The 20,872-nt window shown below is 41.2% G+C and overlaps 1 protein-coding gene across 8 annotated transcripts in view; it reads right to left on the reverse strand.

Annotated features, from left to right (window-relative positions):
* Positions 1 to 20,872, reverse strand: part of RABGAP1L (RAB GTPase activating protein 1 like) — a 280,747-nt gene that overhangs the window by 19,924 nt on the left and 239,951 nt on the right. Inside the window, exon 1 of one of the 8 annotated variants that reach the window (XM_026853555.1) lies at positions 18,936 to 18,950. The exons of 5 other annotated variants lie outside the window; for them this stretch is intronic. Coding sequence is in view for 1 of the 3 variants with exons in the window: in XM_026853553.1 (XP_026709354.1) it covers positions 15,805 to 15,915 (111 nt within the window). In the remaining 2 variants the exon portion in view is untranslated. Of the gene's footprint in view, positions 1 to 15,804; positions 16,739 to 18,935; positions 18,951 to 20,872 lie in introns of those variants that run through there. 2 more of the 8 variants (XM_026853553.1, XM_026853554.1) reach the window with 2 other exon arrangements.

Consider the following 20,872-nt stretch of genomic DNA (forward strand, 5'->3'; position numbering starts at 1 on the left):
AGAGCATGCTAGTAAAACATCCACACAGAAGAACTAAACAAGCAAAACCTCTTTCTGAAAAAGACCCAGCAGATACTGCACTGAATGCCCAAAGGACTCACTACAGCGAGCTGATATGTGGCAGGTGAAAAACAAAAATACTTTGTTTTCACCTGCCTCTCTGTTCAGACAGGGCTGGAAAGATCTGCTTCACCCTCTCTGGCAATCCTGCTTGCTGGCAGTGTGCCGAGCATCGACATCCACTCAGCTCCAGGAGACCTTTCCCTCATTCTGCAATTTCTTTAGCTGTTTACAGACAGTTCAGTCTGACCTTGCTGGATTAATAAATCATACAACTATGACTCCTTCCTCCAAAATATTTAATTGCTCTAATGAAGCATGAGCACTCAGTTATCATTATGTTCATTTGACAGCCAAGGAAATGGAAGCAGAAATGTAAAGTGATTTCCTGAACATATTGAAGACAGCCAGAGGCTGATCCAGACCAAAAATCCTATTACCTGATTTCTAATTTCCAGCACTGCCACGATGCCAGACTGAGCAGAGTATATCTCTTTCCCAGATTCCCAATTCTTTATCTAGCCCTGCATAAACACTCCAAAAATATTGTCCCATCACACTAATAATGTAGGCAGTATTCTGTGATCTTTGCACTCTTACTATTTTTTCCTCTCTAGTTCTCACCTCACTGGGGAAGGGGAAAAAAAAATAGTAGTCAATTAACAAAATGTGCAATGCTCTCCTTGCCCATTCCTTGAAGCAGGTGACTTAATGACCTGCATCCCTCCAAAGGCAGGCTTATACTGTGTGCTGATGACTGATGTGGGAGACAATGAGCTCGCTCTGGGTGAGCAATGATCACAGCCACAGGCCCTGGCTGCAGCCCAGCTTCCCTTTTCCCCATCCATCACACACATCCCAGGCTGTGATCCTCATGGTAAGCCCAGACTCTTCCCACTGCTGCAAAGCAGACCATTTCCAAGCACACGTGATGCCTGGGAGGCCATCTCAGAGGTGTTGGGACCAGCTTAAGATCAGCTTGAACTCACTCAGACTTGGCTCAGCCCTTGGACACAGCCAGGAGTATCAGGTGCAAGAGGCTCTCACAAACCACTACCACATGTGCCCCTCTTGAGGACATCTGAGTTATGCTTGTGCATACTTAATTTTCTTCAGATAATCATTTGAAACAATATTAAAAGCAAGTTAATTTCAAAGTGATGCTTGGTTGTGTGTCATATTAAGGCTCTAAGCTTTGAACAGAACTTCAAACAGCAGATTACTGTCAATCTTCAGATCACACACTTTTAGTTCACACTCAAAGCTTTTGTATCAATTTGTTCTAGTTAGTACTTCGTATTTAAAAGACAACTAAATCAGGTTCAAGGAAGGGTAATGTATCTCTATTTAAACAATTTATTAGGCCAAAGTAAGGCTTTAATGTCACAAAAATATATGAAGAAGCTAACTCAGTGCTCCACTGGTTTGTGCAGTCACTGCTAGGCATAACTGTATCGTCTTTTTCTGAAAATGCAGTTGCCAAAAGGCACAAAGTATCTTGCAATGTCTGCCACTGGGAATAAGATTCATTTTTCTTTTGGGAGGATGCAGTGATGGAAAAGAAAGAATAAAACCCCCAGTATCATGTTGACACAACAGACTTGTCTCTTGGATTAGGGGGGGTGAATGAGATGTCATATTTAGATATTATGCAATACAATCTGAACAACTGTATCTCCAATGAAATATTAGCCCACAGTCTGAGACGAAAAAGGACAGATCATAATTTCTCAGAAAACTCTTTGAGCTGGGTAGTCTGCAGAGAAGAATAACTGCAGCACTCACTTGCAGAGAAAATGTAGGGATTAAAATCAGCTGCTACCTGAAGAAAATTCACAAGCTGGAACACAGCTGGAAGAATTCCCATTTCTCCTTCTGTCACTGTGTGGTGAAGGGCTTGCTGATAACAAGCTGTTTCCCCACAGGTTTGAAATCAAGTGCAACAGCCCTCAGTGTTACAGCATCATATTCAGGACCCAGACATCCCTCACTCTAAAACACATCACAAATCTCATTAAAACATCATCCAGCCCTGGTTTTGGAGCAACATGATCAAAAAGTTTTTGTGAAGCAGCCTCTCAGACTGATTCTAGCATTATCCTCATCGCAGCCTGACTTTGGGCAAGCTTGCAGAACAAAGCCTGCTGTGCTTGGGCTGATTAGCCACCTCTCATCACAGTGGATAAAGGTGGGTCCAAGGTGCTGTTATTCTACTCGAGCTTGCGTACTCCACACCGCACAATAAAAGCCCTGAATGTCAGATGCTATTTTATCATCTCTGCTGGCAGGAAGGAGACGTTCCCTCAAATTCCTTGGAAACGTACAGTTTGTTGGAGAGATCGTCTGCTCAGTGCGTGCCTGTCTGAGTGCCTGCTGCAGAACAGCATCTCTCCACCTCGTGTCTGGAAAAAAGAACTGACAAAAACGTTCTTTTTATATCTGCAAAGCAGCTTCCTCCACACCAGCACACCTAAGTATTCCTTCCTTGCAGGGGGACAGTTTTCTTCCTTCTGCAAGTCACCTGGTTGCCATCTCTGTGGGTGTAAGACCTCCTGAAGAGAGTCTTCAGGATAACATAAATCCAATTTGAAAGCTGGTTGGAGGCAAAGCAAACCAGCTTTGCTGTGAATTTTTATTTTTATTTAATTTTTCCACATCAGTCCATTATCAAAATATCTCAGTAACAACTGAGACACACACAGGAATTTATAAAAAGAAGGGAAAGGCAGATTGCAAATTTTACAGAGTACCTGCACAATTTACTGTGATTCAAAATGGCAGCAGCCCCAGTCAGTGATGCTGGATGATTTCCAGCACCAGATCCTTTTGTCAGATTTTTAATCTCTACAACATATTGCCATTCATCTAAACCTGCTGAACCTGGCATAACGCATTATTTTTCCATAGCCCTGCTGTTTAAAGATCTCCTTAGTTAAACTCAGCAATACAGCTAACTAAGTTAAAAGAATAAGCTGAGACCGGTTCAATAAGCCTATCATACAGCAATCCAGCGACAACACAGGAAAAGAGAACAAAATTCAGATTCCTGAACTGCAGCTCTGAACATTGGCATATCCTTTTGCACTCGCCACAGTGCTTGTGTTTCAGAGGCACATATATGGACTGCAGGGGAATCTGCGTTTAAAAAAAAAAAAAAAAAAAGGAAAAAAAATAAAGCATGTTCTGCCTTGTGGCAGAGATCTGTCAAAACGCTCCTCTTCAGATCCTCAAATTGGTTTTCACTATTCAAAAATTCATTTTCACTTTGAGATACGGAGGGCTTATTATCCTCTTCAACTCTACTTGTTTTAGCAAAAAAGAAACACCCTGAGTGGCTTAAAAGCAGTGTTTAGAAATGGCTGATTATTTTATATACTTGCAGCTGATGTCTAGCAGCTCACCCAGACAAAAAGTGCCTCCTCTCTAGTACAGATAAGGGCTTTAGCATTGAGATGCACACCGTGAAAGGAAACAGCTATATCCACTTTGTCAGCAAGCACCCATTTTGCATTTAAATTGGCTCTGGTCAACAGGAATACTGTTGTTAAGGATACCACTATTTGAAACATTCTAGATGGAAAATATCTGTGTACAGGTCATTTTTATTATCCAACATAACTTAATGAATACCTGAAAAAAGAATCTCTGCTACAAAAGACTATATAGGCTAAAGAAGGCCACGGAATAGGATCAGATAACTGGGGGGACTGGCACTCTGACCAGCCATCCTAGACAAGGCCCTGCTCTGTAAAACACAATTATGAACAGCAGCAGTTTTTCCATGGCAAAATTTATTCTTCTCTTTGTACTTCATAACATAACAGTTCCAAGTGATTTTGTGTGTCTTGCGTTCATACACACCTTTTGGTATGCAGCATTTGGTGCTTAAGGTTTTACATGTCTTCTCAGTGACTATGCAAAATCTAATGCCCATTTCAGGTATATTATCCACTTTGATGTAGATCCAACCCATGCCCAAAACAATTTCAGAGCTCTGGCTCTATCTCCTGGCACAGAGAATATTTCTTCTATTTCTTCACAGCAATAGAAGGGCGGGCAGGAAGACAAGTGCAATCTTTACCACCCTTCCTGTGACAACAGAATCAGAAATTCAGGAAAAAGTCCTCAGTGATTTTCTTCCATCACTTAGCAAAGAAACCAGCTGTCCTACACTGTGTTAGGGCTCACTTTCCAACCTTATTTATCCTGAAACCAACACAGACCTATCTCACATCATGTTTACAAAAAATTGCCAACAGAAGGCCAAGAACTGATCAGTAACCAGGTTCAAAATAATGGTATTATCAAGGCTGTAAAAACTGTCATGTTTGAACACATTTAGTTCACAGAGTCCACAGCTTTCAGCTAATAAACCCCTGGCTGAATAAGTCTTCTGAAACCTGCCACAAGACTGGTGAAACCATCTGTCTGTCAGACTAGATTCTGACTCTGCGCAGTTATCAAGCCACGTCTTGTCTACTATCACGCTCCATACCCATCATAAAATGAAAAAAAAATCTGCTTTCTGAGATACAGGATGGGTGCAAGATCACAGCCCTGAACCATCTGCCCAGGTGAGCCATATTCATCAGTAAAGAACCTCACAGTATTCTCTGAACACGTTCTGTGTGTTAATATTATTTTAGATCAGTTCTGTGTCACAGTATCAAGAAAATTGTAATGCTGTCACACTTTAAATTTGCATCTTCAAACTCACCATCAGGCATCTCTGATGTGTGGGGAGGACCTTGATCCTGTAACACCTTTCATTACTTTTATAAATATTTCAAACCCTCAAGTTACTAAGAGCAATTACTTTTTAGTGCATTACTCCACTAACAGGAAATACCCACCTCTTCTGTGTTAAAGCTGAACCGTTATATAATTACATTCAGGACTCCACAAACCCTTCTGTTATATCAAATATTTTTATCTGTATTTTAGTAACTAACACAACTTTTACCACATCTACTCAAAAGCCTTGCCTTTTTTCTGCTTGCCCAACTCCATAAATACAACTGGTAAAACCCTAAAAAAAATATATCTTTAAAACTCCACATTAAATGATAAGCATTTGAAAAATACAAGTGGGACAGTATCCAACTTCCGAGGTATTAGAAATGCTCCCTGAAGCACAGTACAGCATTTTAGTGCAGCAACTAATCCTTGCCCTGCTCTGTTGTCCCTCTAATCCTTCATCCACCGAGGTTTCCTTCCTGTCTATAAGGAGCCCTCAGGTTCTGCTGTATTGTCCCCTTTCAGACTCTGTTGTACCTGCAGAATGCCTTGGCACGGAGCTGGCAGGTAACGGAAGGAAGGCAGGCAGGAGAGTTTAAAAGCACTAGTCAGCCATTATCGTAGTGTAAGCAGCTGCTGGAGAGCATCCCTGGGGAGGGTACGCCCATCAGTCCCGCATGTCTGCCCCAAGGGCTACAAAGTAGGTGTACGGATTCACAAACCTGCATATGTGAGGCTGCTTTTGGGGTTTTTTAAACCTTCTGCTGTTTTCACTGCCCCAGCTATGGCTCCACCACCACCCCCAGGCACTGCCGGCTGAGATTGCCACTTCACCTGTGCGGAGACCTGCGCTCATCCTTTATGTCCAGCGGAGACCCTGCTGGGCTAATCAATTACCAATGAACTTGAGACTTTCTACTTTATCATCTAGCAGGGAAAATCCCAAGAGCATCTTAAGCACTGACAAAAGCAAGAAATTTGCATCAGGCAGGAGGGGCTGAAGGCAGAAGATGAAATGTGGCTGTGCTGCCAACTTCAGCTGAAAGCCAAGCTGCTGCTGCTGCTGCAGAGAGCTCCACAAGAGACGAAGCTTCCACGGAGGGAGAGCAGCCACTTCTTCTTAAAAAGGAAGCCATTTAATATTTGCAGCAACATCTGGCCCCCACCATTTTCACCCTCCGATACCAGCAGCAGCAGAGAAGCAGCAAGCCCTTTCCCCCCCCCCGAGCAACCTGTCCCAAGTCTGTCTACCCCATTTCCCGTTCCTCTGGCCATGGAAAGAATGAGACCCTCAGTTTTTGGATAACTGAATTCCTGTTATCCTGTTCCAGTGTTGCCTGACCTGCTCTGGAAGTTCAACCTGACTGTGGACAAACTCTGTGTGCTTGTTCTTGCCTATGCACTTAGCTTCTTTGAACTCCGAGGTGCAGGACAAACAAATACGGTATCTTTCTTACACCATGATAACATAACTTGAGATTACTTCGGTGACTCTACCTTGTACCAAATGTACAATGCTTTGTATACACGCCGAGGTTTGTCTTGGCATAGCTAACATGATGCTCTGAAATCAATCCATCTGGATTTTTCTTAGCACAAAAGACAAGCCCACAACTTTAAAATATCATCAACCAGCGTAACCAGCACTCCCATCAACGTAGGTGGCTTTTTTTTGTCAGTTCATGTTGACAGAGCTAGAAGGAAGCAATAAAGAAAAAAATGTGCATATTGAATGGTGCATGAAGGCACAAACTGAACAAGATAAAAACTACTAAAATACATTTTCCAACCTCGGCAACATCTTTATGCCAAATTCTTCTGCGAATTGGGTTCAAACATAGTGAAAATAATTGTAGACAATGAAGACAGAATATTTTTAACTAACACATTCACCTACATAAACTTTCTAACCCATCTTCCAGTAATTAAGAAATTAGGCTTCTAAAAAGAGATTAACTGCCTTTTCATCTAGTTTTAGCGCTCCTTTCAAAGTCAGTGAACATAGTGATCATGGAGACACTGACAGAACACCAATAAACACCTATACTTTGCATTTGCTGTGTTTACACACAAAGCTTTCACATTTGTTTATAGCTTTACTAAGGTGTAATGTATTACATTAATGGCAATCTACAAGAAAAGACAAGTGAGGTAAGAAAGAGGGCTTACAATTCAGGAGCTTCAGGTCTTTCTTTCACCCACTTCTCTTAATATGATGACTACTGCATCTAACAAATCTGAAGTGGCTGTATCAATCACACCTGACCTACCTCACCTGTGGGGAGAGAAGTTAAATGCTGCTTTATTCTAACTTAACCATTTCTGCATTTAAATGTTGAAATACGGCCTTACAAAATAACTCATCACCTGCTCTTCTTCAATTGCAAATGTTCATGCTGATACCCAACATGTTCAAGGTCATAAAAACTAAAGACCTAATGAACCAATAATGTCTAGAAAGTTATTTCAAATTTCTTCTCCGAAATAGGCTTGTAGTGATGACAGAAACAGAAGCAGAGCTTCTTGAGTGCCCAGAAAAACTGGTATCAGTTTTCCTGGAATTCTTTTTAAGGAAAAAATGAGGAAGCTCCAAAATACTGAAATGCCCCACTTGTGAATGTTTAATCACAAAGATTCTGTTCTTATTTATAAAATGTCTATTTAAGATATTGTTTAAATAATTATTCTTGATCCAATAAGAGGGCAGCAAGAAGAATTGCTTTCAAACATGAAGAAACAGAAAATAATATAGATTATTAATTAGGAACAAATAAAACAATAACTAAAACTAAATGCAGAAGAAAAAAAGTTTAAATTCTTTCTTGAGTTTTGATAGGGTGAACTTGGTTCTAGACCCTATGTGAAAACATGAAGATTCCTAAGCACTGTTCACATACATTAATAATTAGAGCTTGAAAATATTTATGATTCAGATGAGTCTTAACTGTCCAGAAAATAGCTCAGCTCTGTGGGAAACCAGGCCTCAGGTTTTTACATAGAGAAGTGCTGACAGAACTTGCAGATGAGACCTCTGGTCCACCGATGCTCATGTTTAGTAAATCCTTAAAACAGCAGAGTTTCACTTAGACCAGAAGAAAATCCTGTATTACCAACATTTAAGAACCAAAAATCAAACCATCTGGATGCCTTGGTTGGTTAGCTGAAACCCAGAAACCCACACGCACACTTTGCAGAGCTGATAAGGATCCAGCCTATAACTGGTGTAACTGTTTCTACACCAATGTGATTTTATAAACTGTAGGTCCCATTTTATTCTTTATCTGAAGGTCTGATTGCTAAAAGCAACCTAACAGTTCTAATAGTCCTCTAGCACCAGATTCACTACCACATGATAGATATATTAAAAAAAAACCCCAAACAAATCCCCAGAAGAGTATCCGGTAGCCATAAAGCATGAATTAAAAAGCTTAGGAAATGGGTCAAAAAGCCACTGTCAAAGGGAATCATTACTCAATGACATTTTTCATTTTTGGTTAATGACATTCTAAAGGGGGTCTTCTGGGACGCATAAAAGATCTAGCACTATCAAACATTACGTCAGTGACCTAGAACTGAAAAATACAGTGCTGCTAATAAAATTTGCAGATGACATGTGAATAGAAAAAGCAGTAAAGAACAAGAAGGAGGACCAGAAAATTACACACATATATTTGAATTCCTGGAAAGAGCTTACTCAGATGAAACACACCACTGTGCCGACTCCAAACCAAATGTACACAGGATTTAACTACAGCATGAAGAAGGAGATCTCCAGCTGGGGTTGAATCCCATGAAGAGATGGGATCAGTCCCAAGAAAGCACCATTTGGAAGTTTTGAAACTTTTCTGCTTTCTGGGAAGAACAGGGGAATAGGAAGCAGATGCTGTGAAAGCAGCCTGCCATCAGCTGGGCGAGACCTAGCTCTTCCTCCACAGCCCTCTCCCTCTCACCTCACTGCTCAATGGCAAACTGATCAAAATAATCCTCAAAAAATATGCTAATTTAATTTTTTTTAAAAAAATTGTATCAGTACCATTCATAACACAGCCCCACAAGTAGCTGCATCAGCAACGCTCAGGAGGCTGTGCAGTGTGGTTTGGGACTGGGAACAAACACTAGCAGAGGGGCAGGGAATAACAGACCACCTTTGTGGTGAGAAAAATGTACCTCAGCTGTCAGCCAGGCTGCAACAGAACACAGAACGGCTAATGGGAGCCCCGGGATGCACAAGGAGAGGAAGAAACAAGATGACAAGGGAAGTTTTAACCCTTGATTGTCACTGAGGCCAATACTGGAATACTGCATGGAGTCCTGGGAGATGCAGTTGGGATAAAGAATAAAAACTGAGAGGATGCGGAGCAGAGCCACTGAACTGTTTTGTGCACCGTGTAAGTGCCTCACAGCAGGAGGTTTAAGAGCTGAAGCTCCTCAGTTTGTACAAGAGAACACAGACAGCTGAGTTGGTCACAGCATGTAAGTACCTTCATAGGGATAAAATAAGTAATAGTACAGAATGCTGTACTCTGGCACAAAAACACATGCCAGATCCAAGGTGGGAAGCTGCAACCAGAATGAATGTAAATGAGAAGTTAGAAACATATTTTGAACAGTGAGTGATTAACAGATTACCATGGAAAATGATACCTTTCCCACCTCCTGTTACACTCAAGCAAGAGCTGGATGCTTTTCCAGAAAACCATTTAACAGAGATTTTAATTTTCAAAAAATGCTACTGGAACAAAGCTGGATAAAAGAGATGATGCTTAAATAACTGAAAGGTGAAGATCTGCCTAGCCTTAACCTTTGTGAATCAGTGTGCAGGATGAACCACCTCTTGTTTCCATGCAGTTGAACCCTGATGACAAACATGGGCTACAGTGGCACTGTCAGACACAGATTGCACCACAGAGTGTTTAGCAGAAAAAGGAAAACCACTGGACCAATGTGGCTGGTGCAACACCAAAGACCAAGGCTGGGTGCAACCCAGCAGCAGTTGACGGCTTCTCGCGCAGTGGGGAGTTCACTCCCATCCTCCTGCCTGCCAAATGCCATGACTGTCTCCTGTCCTGGTACCCAAGGCTATGGTTTCACCTTTGACAGCTTCTATTCCACATTAATAACATACAGCAGCAAAAATGTGCTGCACACTGGAGGTTTAGGACAGCAGAAAACAAATGGGATGCAATATAAAAATAAATAGTCCAAGGTACTTTAGTACCAATTAGTAATTTTCATCTTTAATAACAAATAAGTAATGAAGGTCAAATAAGCATGAACAAGAATAAAATTATATGCCAGCTACACATTACCATGATATAAACTATAACACTTCTTCACCATTTATGAGTTCCATAATTTGGGCCAGATTTGTGTACATTAAACAAGCACTCTCTGAGTTTTATCAGACTGCTCCATGATCAAGTGTGGTTTTAGTAGCAGGAGGGACCAGGACCTTACCCACTGCAGGGAGATTTCCTCCTCTCTGGCCTGCAAAGATTTGTGTATGACAGCGGACATATGGGGGTTTCACACTGTCGCTGCAGAAGTTGCACCACTTTTCCTAAATATTCTGGAACTCCCAAGACTTTAAAACATGGGAAATCCAAGGAAGGAAGAGATTTCATTTTGATGTGTTTAGGTTTAACATCCAAAAGTGTCAACCAAGTCTTACTGAGAAAAAGTTGCAGCCAAACTAATATTCATATACATCAGTTACACTCTTAAATCTAAAATAAGTTAATAAGCAAACTACAGTCTGATATGATGATCCATTTATTTAGCTTTATATGAGCAGTCTTCTTCACCAGCTTCAAATCTTGATGAGTTTCAGGGGAAGAAGATAGCATTGTGGAGTTGATTCTTTAAAGCAGAATAAAAATGTAGAATTTCTATAAACAAAAAATCAGGTGATATTTCATGTTATTTTTGCTAATGTTATATTTAGTAGTTATAGTAAATATAACTACTCATGTTATATTTATTCCATATAAAGATGCGCATTTGATTTTTTTGGAGATTGAATATTTGCACTGGTAAAAGCAACTGCAGAAAAGCTAGTGAAACCAGAAGGGTGACAGGAGGCGTGAGTGGAACACACAAAACCGTCAACGATCAAAACAGTTAGAGTGGCTGGGTCCTGAAATCATAAGACAAGGGACTTGAGCAATCAAGGGAAGGGAAAGACAAGAACTAATCGAGCTTTTGTTTTTCTGGATCATCTGTTTAACAAATAAAATTTGTTATTTTATTTGTTATACACACACAAGAAAATTTTTGCTGGTCCAAAGACAAGGTGAGAGGATCTGGGCAAAATCTGGCTGTTCCTGCCCCACACAAGGAGGAAGGGGCGGAGGTGAGGCAACTCCTAGAGACATCCTGAGAGCAGGATTCCTCCTCTTGAGAAGGGAAGGATGCAGATGAGGATTATATCTGCTGGGAAGAGCCAGCAACCACCCAAACTGCCTTATTCCTCCTTTGGCAGTACCAGCAGCAGCAGCATGCCAGCGGTAATGCCACCCAGGGAAAGATGGTCTTCAAAAGCTCAAATGCTGCCAGCTCCTCCTCACTGCAAGACCCCACACGAGGCAGAATTAGGAACTCATAGAAAAAGCAGATTGGAAGGACTCTTCAGGAGGCATATAGACCAACCTCCTGCTCAGGCAGGGATAGCCTCAAAGTCTGAACATGCCGCTCATGGAAGTCTCCAAGAAGAGATCGGCCTAGGCCTCCCTGGACAGAACTGTTTGCTTTCCCTTATGCTAAGGCAGAATTTGCTTTGTTACAATGCATGACCATTTCTTCTTGTCTTGTCACTGTGTGCCTCCCAGAAGATATTGGCCCCATCCTTTCTAGGACCTTCTTTTAGGTGGCAGGAGGCTGCAATCCTGAGCTTTCTCCTTTTCAGGCTAAGCCACCCCAACCCTCTCATCCCTCCCTTGTGCAGTCAGCCCCTGCCTTCCCAGTGTCCCTTTGCTGGAGTTGCTCTAGGTTGTGAATATCCTTTTTCAAAACTGGGTTCAGGGATGCAGCCTCACAACTGCTGGGTGGAAGGGAATAACCATGTCACCCAACATGTTGGCCGTGCCCTTGGTAAGGCTGCCCCGTGCACAGCTAGCTTTCCTCACCACTTGGGCACGCTCCTCACTCCTGTTGTCATGCACCACAGTTCCCAACACCCTTTTTGTACTGATGCTCTCCAGACACTTGGTCCCCAGCCTGCAAAGACAATGGAGTTATTCCTACTCAGGGAGGAACTCAGGGTTTTGCATTTGCCTTTGATGAACCTCAACAGGTTCCTCTCAGCCCAGCCCTGCAGAGGGTCCTCTGATCAGTATGTGTCCACCACTCCCCAGTTTTTGCCACCTGAAAACCAAGCTTTTGCCACATGAAAAACAAGGTACGTCCTCTTCTGGTGTCTAGGCCTGAAAATTTTAAACAGTATTAGCCCCACTATCAACCCCCAAAAAACAACGTTCAGTCAGCTGTCGTTAAGACTTCAACCCCCTGACCACTACACCCTGTGCTCCTGCCAGGCCACCCAGTTATTCACCCATCTGCTTTGAACCTCTTCAGTTTGGTTTCAATGGGAAATTGAAAGCCTAGAAATCGTTATGGCAGAGTCTGTAACCATGAATGATTTCTATTAAATGGCTGATAATTCCTCTGAGCAGAGAGCTAAACATAACAAGGCAGGCAGGCAAATGAAAATACAATGAAGCTTTCCAGAAGAATACCCTTCAACTCTGGATTAAGAGGATTATACCACTTAGTATACCATTTTTATAAACCCTTGCATCCACATTTTCTGCAGATAAACTGAGAATTGAAATTCCTTAGAGTAAAGCTACTCAATTCTTGCACACACTACAGAACAGTCCACTTTTATATGCTGCTTTGCATGTCTTTGCGAAGTAACTTCAGTATAACTTGACAGCAAGACCACACAGCAAAACAACCATGTGTCATGGTCACACTGCAATATGACTAATTTCATTAAAATATATGTTGGAGGATTGCTATCATACAGCGTTGCTTTGGAGCATATTTAACAAAACCTTATCTCAGATCATCTGAGATTTATTTGTCTAGTGCATCAAAGCAGCGCTACAAAAACACTGCTACAATTTCTGCTGAAAAATTCACATTTTCCATTGAAAAGTATGACTAGAATTGATGTGACCTGGACAGGAGCGGATAATTCTGATCTTCCTCATTACCTTTGTGGCAATGGACATGTCAGAAGGTTATGCAGGGCTGGCCTTAAGCGTCAGCAACCCACAGCAGCTATCATCCGGGCCTGGTTTGGTTTCAGTATTAACCCTTTGCCACTTGATCCTGTAATGTGTGGTTCTCTCCGCTGTTCAAAAGCAGAGCACTCCTGTACGCCCTGACCTATTGCACAATCCAGATGAAATATAATGAGATACTTGCTGCAAGATTTCTGGAATTACAACAAAGCCATTCTGGCATTCAAACTGCAGAACAGGATGAAAGCATTTAAAGAACTTTTTTTTAAACTTTTCTCTGCAACCAGAGCAGCATACTAGAAACTCCTTTAAAAATAAATGAAACTTGGATTTTGCAAACAAATAGACGAATGCCAGATTGAAAAAATATCTGTGACAAGAATAAACAAAAACTCTGCAAATTCCTTCTGCAGAATGTTACTTTATGTACAGTATGTATCTTTGTGCAGTCTGGTAAAAATGACCAGGACAGAGTCAATAGGATTTGCCCCAATTTATCTCAACTGGCAGCTTGTCGCAAGATTAAACATAGCAGCAGAGACCTGAAAGAAACTTTCTGAGTCATCAGGTCCTGTCCCTTAGTAGTGCAGGCTCCCACACACTAATCTGATAATCCCGTCGAGCTTCATTTTAAACCTCCTCAGGTTGTTTGCAGCATTTTTTTGCTTAGTTAATATACTTCAAAACCATTTACAAAAGTAGTTAAGGATTTCCTATGTAAACCCTGCAGAAATTATTATTTCTTATTTACTAGTACACAATGCACTGAAACATTTTAATACTCTTTGATGCAGGAAAAAAAAGTTGGTAAAAACACATACACTGAAGTCAGTCATTCAGATCTAATAAATAATGGTAATAATGATACTTTTCCTCCCAAGGTTGTTCCATGTAAGTATCTCTGTTTACTAGGAGAGAAGTAGTTACTTCATAGAGAAGTGTTTTGTTTTGGTTTTTTTTTAAAAAAAGGTTATTTCCCCTTATTTTCAGAGTGGCAAAAATCAGCTGGAGCTGTAATGTGGTGCTCCTGACACCAGTTACTTACTTTCTCCTCCAGTCCCTCCGGAGGAATCTAACAGACATAACACAATGTCTGTTACTTTTGCTCTGAAGCTATACAAAACCTAAGAGGCTATCTATCACTGAGTCCATTTAAGCAGCACTTTTGAAAGATTTAAATTACAGGGTAAGCCATCCATGAAATGTTTTCTTACCACAAGGATTTTAATTTAAACAACTGCAGTGCTGGCTCTAGAACATACAAGCAGTTCAGGACAGGAGGCACCCAGGAAGCCTCACTATCATCATTCGCTCAGAGAAACTCAACAGAAGGGTCTCTCCCAGAGCCCCCCATCAGGTACCTTCTCCATGGGCATCTGGCTCCTGCCAGCCCTATTGCAACGCGAGTACCTGTCTGAAGGAAAGATAATGAATGCTGCAATAGCAATAAGCTAAGGCAGAAAAAGAGAAAAGGTTGTGGCTGGACAATGTATGCCACATATTTAAAAATATCCAGCATGGAAAAAGTATCATAATATGATGGTTAAATTAAAACCTACTTGGAGCCCAATCTCCAACCAAGGTCATATTAAAATAGAGTTTTGTCCATACTGGATTTCCATATTTATGATTAACTATTCTAATGGACCTTGTAAATTCTAGGCTAGAGGAGACAGAGAAAGGCATGATAATGACAAGGACTGGGTAGAACTCTGGTTTAGATCCAGAAGTCTGTGGGAGATGCAGATTCATGCACCTGAGATTTCCTGAGCACGGACTGGCAGAAAAACCCAAGCAGGAAATAAGTGTAGAGAGGTTTTATACAAGAAAAGCACGTTCTTCCTCTTCTGAGAGCACCTCCCTTTGTCACAGTTTAGTGAACTACCTGGATACAAACACATATACAGGCCAAAATCTGCAAACACAAATGCTTAATTGGGTTGCTAAATAACTAGCCTGATTTGTATTCAGACTGAAATTTTAAGTGTATCTGCTTTCAAGTTAAGCTCAACAGCTATAAATTTTTATTTTCAAACTGACTGCTTCTAGGCAGACTGGCTCACACATGGGCTCAGCTGTAGAATTTGAGACCAAAGATGAACTTTGGCACTTTGGCACCAAACTTCAGTCTAAACTACCGATATGAATGCAGCTCCCTGCAAATGCTAGGATCTCCATGAGGAAGGAGGATGACCACACTATACACGTCATTTACATAGAGACATACACTATTAATGAAAAAAGGAAGTGATCATTTAACTAAAAAGTTTTTACAGATATTTATGTTGATTTCAGAAGAACTACAGACGTGTAACATCACCACTCCCATGAAAGGGACAGGTTCTCTTAGATTTAGTGATGATGATGACCTAAACTCCAGATCCTTGGCATACACTGAGCATCTGGCCTGAACTTTTAACTGATGTGCTAAGACACAGAAAGTGTTTACATCATTTAGTGCTGATTCCATGGTTAGATAAGTTCAGTCATTTGCCAGTTTAATTATTATTTTTAAAATATTATTTTAATTATTATCTTACTGAGATCACCTTCTTCTAAACTTAGTAGCCCAGAAAGATATTATTTGAATAATCTTATCTCTTCTGAAATAAATGAATTTTGTTGATGCATGATGGCAAATTCCTGAAAAAGTAATACAAAGAGAAAGTAAAGAATAAATAGCTTTCAGCAGAAGGACTTAACTACTGGACAGAGCACATCCTTAAGCATTACTGGCAAAGGAGCAAAGAGCAACACCTACCAGAGATTTGGGTTTGCTGACTGCCACCAGATTGGCCAGAAAGTCTTCATCGTACAGCTGACTAAAAACATGGGCATCGTAAGCCACCATTATGGAGATTTCTTCCATCATTTTGCCGGCAAGCTGCTGTTAGTGGCCACAGCAGGTTGACAATCCAAGGCTGCACCTTGGCTTAGTTCCGTGTCAGTTGTTCACACCCACCTGAAGAAGCTAATGAGGAAGGAGCGTCACAAGAGAAAGTATGACCCAGCAGATTAGCTCCTGTGTGCGTTTTCCTCTCAAGGGTGCCTTTTATTATCATGGAAAGCACATATGAAACACCTGCTCACACTCCCAACACCCAGCTCACAAAAGGCATTTGCTGAAGTTTGGTGAAAGCCAGGGAACCTGTTTTAATTCCAGTATTAGGCTAAAGATGAAAAAGCAGTAGCCAAACCAGATTAGTATTAAGCAAGAAAAGATCCGTCAGTGCTTGACAGCAGGACTGGAATCACTTCTGCTCTTCTCGAACTTTGTAACAATTGTTTATTCTTTATATCCAGTTTGCTCCCACGAAAGCTGATATTCTTCTTAGCAGAGTCTCACTTTCCAATGAATAGCTTCTTCTGGCTTATTTGTAAATTCACACAGAGACCTGTGTAATGATGATTTCTTTCAGACATTCCTTGGAATTTTCCACAAGTTTCTAAATCTTGTCTTTCAAATCTTTAAAAACATTCACTTCTGCCTTTAGACAGATCTGAACTGCATTTTGTGCCATGTGGATACTTTGATTTTAGCAGGAAGATGATGGCATTAAGTTACAACCTTCCAAAAAAAGTCCTTCAGCTTCTGTTTGTAATAGAGGGTAAAACAGCCATGCAAAATGCAATAAAGACTGCAAGCTCTTCCTTAAAATACTCCCACCTCCACAAGTAAAATAAAACCAACTTATGCAATGGAAACTTTCCACAGTAGAAGGTTTTTAACCTGAATCTGGGACCTGTTTTCTTTTAATCAAGAAGTGATATGGTATCTCTTGTCCTAGTCCTAAACGCCGTAGCTGCCTTCCAAATTGCTCATGACTTTCCAATTCATTTATCATAACATCTGACACAGAGAAAAAACAGCGCAAGGAAAAAATTCAGAAAAATCATTAAAAATCAATATTCTCAAAACTAAAAATGAAAATCTAGAAAATAATAAGTGATTTGAAGAAACAAACAAAACATCCCCAAATGAAATTCCTTTCAGGAAACTCAGGAAAAGTAAAACTCCTAACCAAATCAGCACTTCTGATAAGACTCATCCACGACATTTTTATATTCTCTGGAAGCCTTTTGTTCTTCCTGGTGAAACATCATACCTGCTCAAGAAACATATACCTTTTCAGCCATGCATTTGTCTCCAAAAAGAATACGTGCTGGATGCTGCAAATCTGGTAGAAATTTCCAGTTCAGATGGCTGATAGCATATGGTTACACTCTTGCTTTCCAGACTAAACAGGGTTAGACCCACCTTGCTTTTCTCTTTTTCCTGTGCTCCTGGAGTATCTTTATCAAAGATTACATGGGTATCTAAATAGCACCAGGTGCTATTTGCATCTGAATAGGAAACTTGAGCAACAGCTGTAGCATACAGGATTAAAACCCCAACATCTCTTTCACTTAAAGGGGAGGGGGAATTACATGTTATTGCTAGGAAACAGAGAGAGTTCTAATAGGCTTATGGCAAACAAAAAATGCAGCACTTGAGAAATCATTGAGACTAAAGCAGATTCCGATCTTGCTTAACCCTTGCAGGAGGAAGAAAGGTATTTTTTCCTTGAAATGTGCCTATAGTGCATTTAAAAAAATTTTTTCTTCAAAGCCTTGCAAATTCTTTTCCAGTTAATTCCCACTGTCAAAATACTTTAGATTCTGATCCTGAAGCGATATCCAGCTCACAAGACTGCTCTCCATGTCACCTATACAAAAATCATACCTGCTATGCTAAATCCTGCTCAGGTTTTCTGAAGCGCTTTAAATGACCGCTTCCTCTTTGTATTCAATGCCTGGTGAGGTGGGTTTATTTCTTCTTGTAGCAACAGTTCAAAGCTATGAGTGACTCCTCCTTGGCTGCCTCCGAGGTGTGCTGACAAAGGCACCTGTTGTAAGAGGTGAAGAAAGTCCCTTCTCACAGCCCCTCCCGCCTCACTGCACCCGCTCTGGAGGCTCCCCACAGGGACTGATATTACACTGGAATAGTCATGTAGGCGCAGGAGAATGAGCAGGCGGTGTAACAACAAACATTCCCATGTTAATAAGCGACCAATTTAATTCTGCAATAAGGGCAGGAGGTGGAGAATGCAAATTATCAGACATATTCTGCAGCTGCAGCTACTCGAAACCCTCCTCTAATTTAGCCAACAGGCAATTCTATTTATAAGGAATTATGGACCAGAACCTATATTCCTTTTTTTTTAATTTTTCATCTTAAACAGAAAGGTTACGATGATTTAACAGCACTAAATCTACATTTAACTATTCTATTATTGGCCAAATACTTATTCTCATATCTATTCTTAAAAGAAGGTTTGTAATTTTGGTATGTTCTAACTAGCAATCACAAGAATTAAATGATTCCTGATGTTGGCATATCTTTACTTTAAAAAGGATGGTTTTCCGCTGTTGTTTCAAGCAAATGGAGCTGAGCTGCCCACAAATCCTTCCAAACCTACATTTTACATCTGTGTTAACAGTCTGTGCTGTACTCTGAATCAGTGCACAAAAATTTAAGTACCAAGCCAGTTAAACTAAACCTTTTAAATTAAACTGACTGAAATAAATATGTCCACCCGGATATAGTGGTACCAGGCTCACACCAGAGATACTGGAAAGGAAAAGACAAGTAAAGAGATGCCCTTGATCACCTCCTCGGGCCGCACTACACACTCCTCCCAGCGTTTCAATAGAGAGCCTTCCCCTCAGCCAGGGTTTCTCAGTGCTGAAGTGATGAATAATCTACCAAAAGACAATGAAAACCACGTAGTACAGCTTCATATTTCTTTAAAGCAAACAGCACTTCTCTGTATGACATCATGTCTACCTTGCAGCTGCCTTCCTCAAGGAACAGGAACACAGTCCCTCCACAACACAGTTTTGAAAGCGTACCTCCAAAGCAGGAATTTTTGGAGAAGCAGTTCAACCAAGCAGTCAGGATGACAGAGCAGAGCCAGCAGAAGGACAAGTGAGCTGCAGAAAACTGTTAACTAATTAAGTATCCCTATTTACAGTTGTTGGGATTTATATGCTGGTGGGTAATAGAGGTGAATGGAAAATTCCTGAATTGAGCAAACCAGCTATCTTAGCAAAGCAAGATCCTGCTCACTCCCAAGATAAATTCACTCTCACTCCACCCCCAGGAATGTCTTGCTGCTATCTGACGGGGATAGGATCTTCTGATAGACGGAAAAGAGTTACGTATGTGAGGTATGTGCATCTTCTTACTAAGCGCTCCTTTCCTAACACCGTATTACTGAAACACAAAAGCGTTTTCTGTGATTTGCTTTTCATGTAAACGAATCTGGGAGGATCACAGCAGTCTTCAGATAAGGAAACATAAAACTCCTTTCAGAGCACTTGCAATGGTATTTGGCAGCCTTCAAGATAAATTTACGGGATTTTTTTTCTCCAAATGGGAATGAATAAAGGTAGTATCATGGTCTTTTCACAATTCCTTATCTATTAATGACCTGTAAGAACTGTTCTGAACACAACCAGCAAGTGAAAAACACCTGGTTACAAGTCAAAAGCTGTGAATCCCAAAGCATGTTCTCTCCTCACCCACCAATGGCTGGCCGACCATCAGAGAATGGCAGATAGCCCAGATCTGCCTGTCCACGCACTCAGTCGCCTGCGGTGCCACCAGCAGCCCCCAGACAATGCTGCTGCCCGGCTGTGCCGACCCCTCAGCCACACCAAATGCCCGTGCTGGAGAGAAAGGCAGGGAGCAGCTGCCCAGGTCGTTATCCCAGTGAAACAAAGTGCAAATCATTTACTGCTGTGCTGGTGCAGTCTTCGAGAAGGCTGCGATTTTATTCATAACTTTGTTCCGGCTTTAGATATCAGAAGGTAAATGCCTTCAGATGTGTTTTTGGATTCAAAGTGAGAAGTGAACACTAAACCACTGCTCGCAGGAATGCCCTGTATCATTTGAGAGAAGCAGTTGCCAGGCTCAGGCTGATCTATAGTTCAGCAATTGCTTTTCCAAGTTTTATTTTTATTATTTAAAATGTCAAACAACATGGCCTATTTTTTTTTCCCCCAAAGAAGTGGGTGTATGCACCTGTGTTTCTCCTAAAATAATCCTCCAAATGTGTGGAAAAATCTGGGCTTGATGTGCTTTAGCATATGTACTTACTCGGGTGAATCCTCCCAGTTTGCAGCTATGCCACATTCTCCTGATCTGAAAGCAGGCAAGGCTGTAAACTCATTTTCACAGATTAAAGCCAGCAAAGCCATCCTGCCAGAGAGCGCAAATGTTTCTCTCCCGGTAGTGGCAGAGGTCAGCATGGCTGGAATTGCTGATGCAGAAGCATTCCTGACAAACCGGTGTCGCTGGCGTGCACTCCCCCTCAGGGTAAATGTGTAGCCCACCGTAGGGAAAAGCAGAGGACTTCTGAGTCTTTCTTTGATGGTGCCAGCTCTGCCTCTTGAATTATTTACTGTAAGCACAAATACTAGAGGAGGGCAGTACTATTGTCCTAGTCTTCTTCAGTCTTATGGGAAAGCACTAACAGCAAAGTCATTGCAAAAGCTGGAGGAACCTTTACAAATATATTCACTGCTTCATTACGGATTAAAACGAACATAGCAGAAAATCAGAAAATACCCAAATCCCCTGCGCTCCCAGCCTCCCCAAATCAGCTGTGCGCCACACAAAAAGCTAGTTCTGCTTCTGTGCAGCAACTGCTGTGTAAGGATTTTCTTCCACAAAATTCTTAGATCATCTTTAAAGCTCATGAAAAGAAGTAAAATTATTTATTAGCCTCACCTCTAAAACTACAAAGGGTGGAAAAGCAGGTCAACTGACAGCCCCCCCCCCCCCC

Source organism: Athene cunicularia (genome assembly GCF_003259725.1).
Source record: "Athene cunicularia isolate RWA chromosome 8 unlocalized genomic scaffold, athCun1 chr8_part1, whole genome shotgun sequence".
NCBI classification, from domain to species: Eukaryota; Metazoa; Chordata; class Aves; order Strigiformes; family Strigidae; genus Athene; species Athene cunicularia.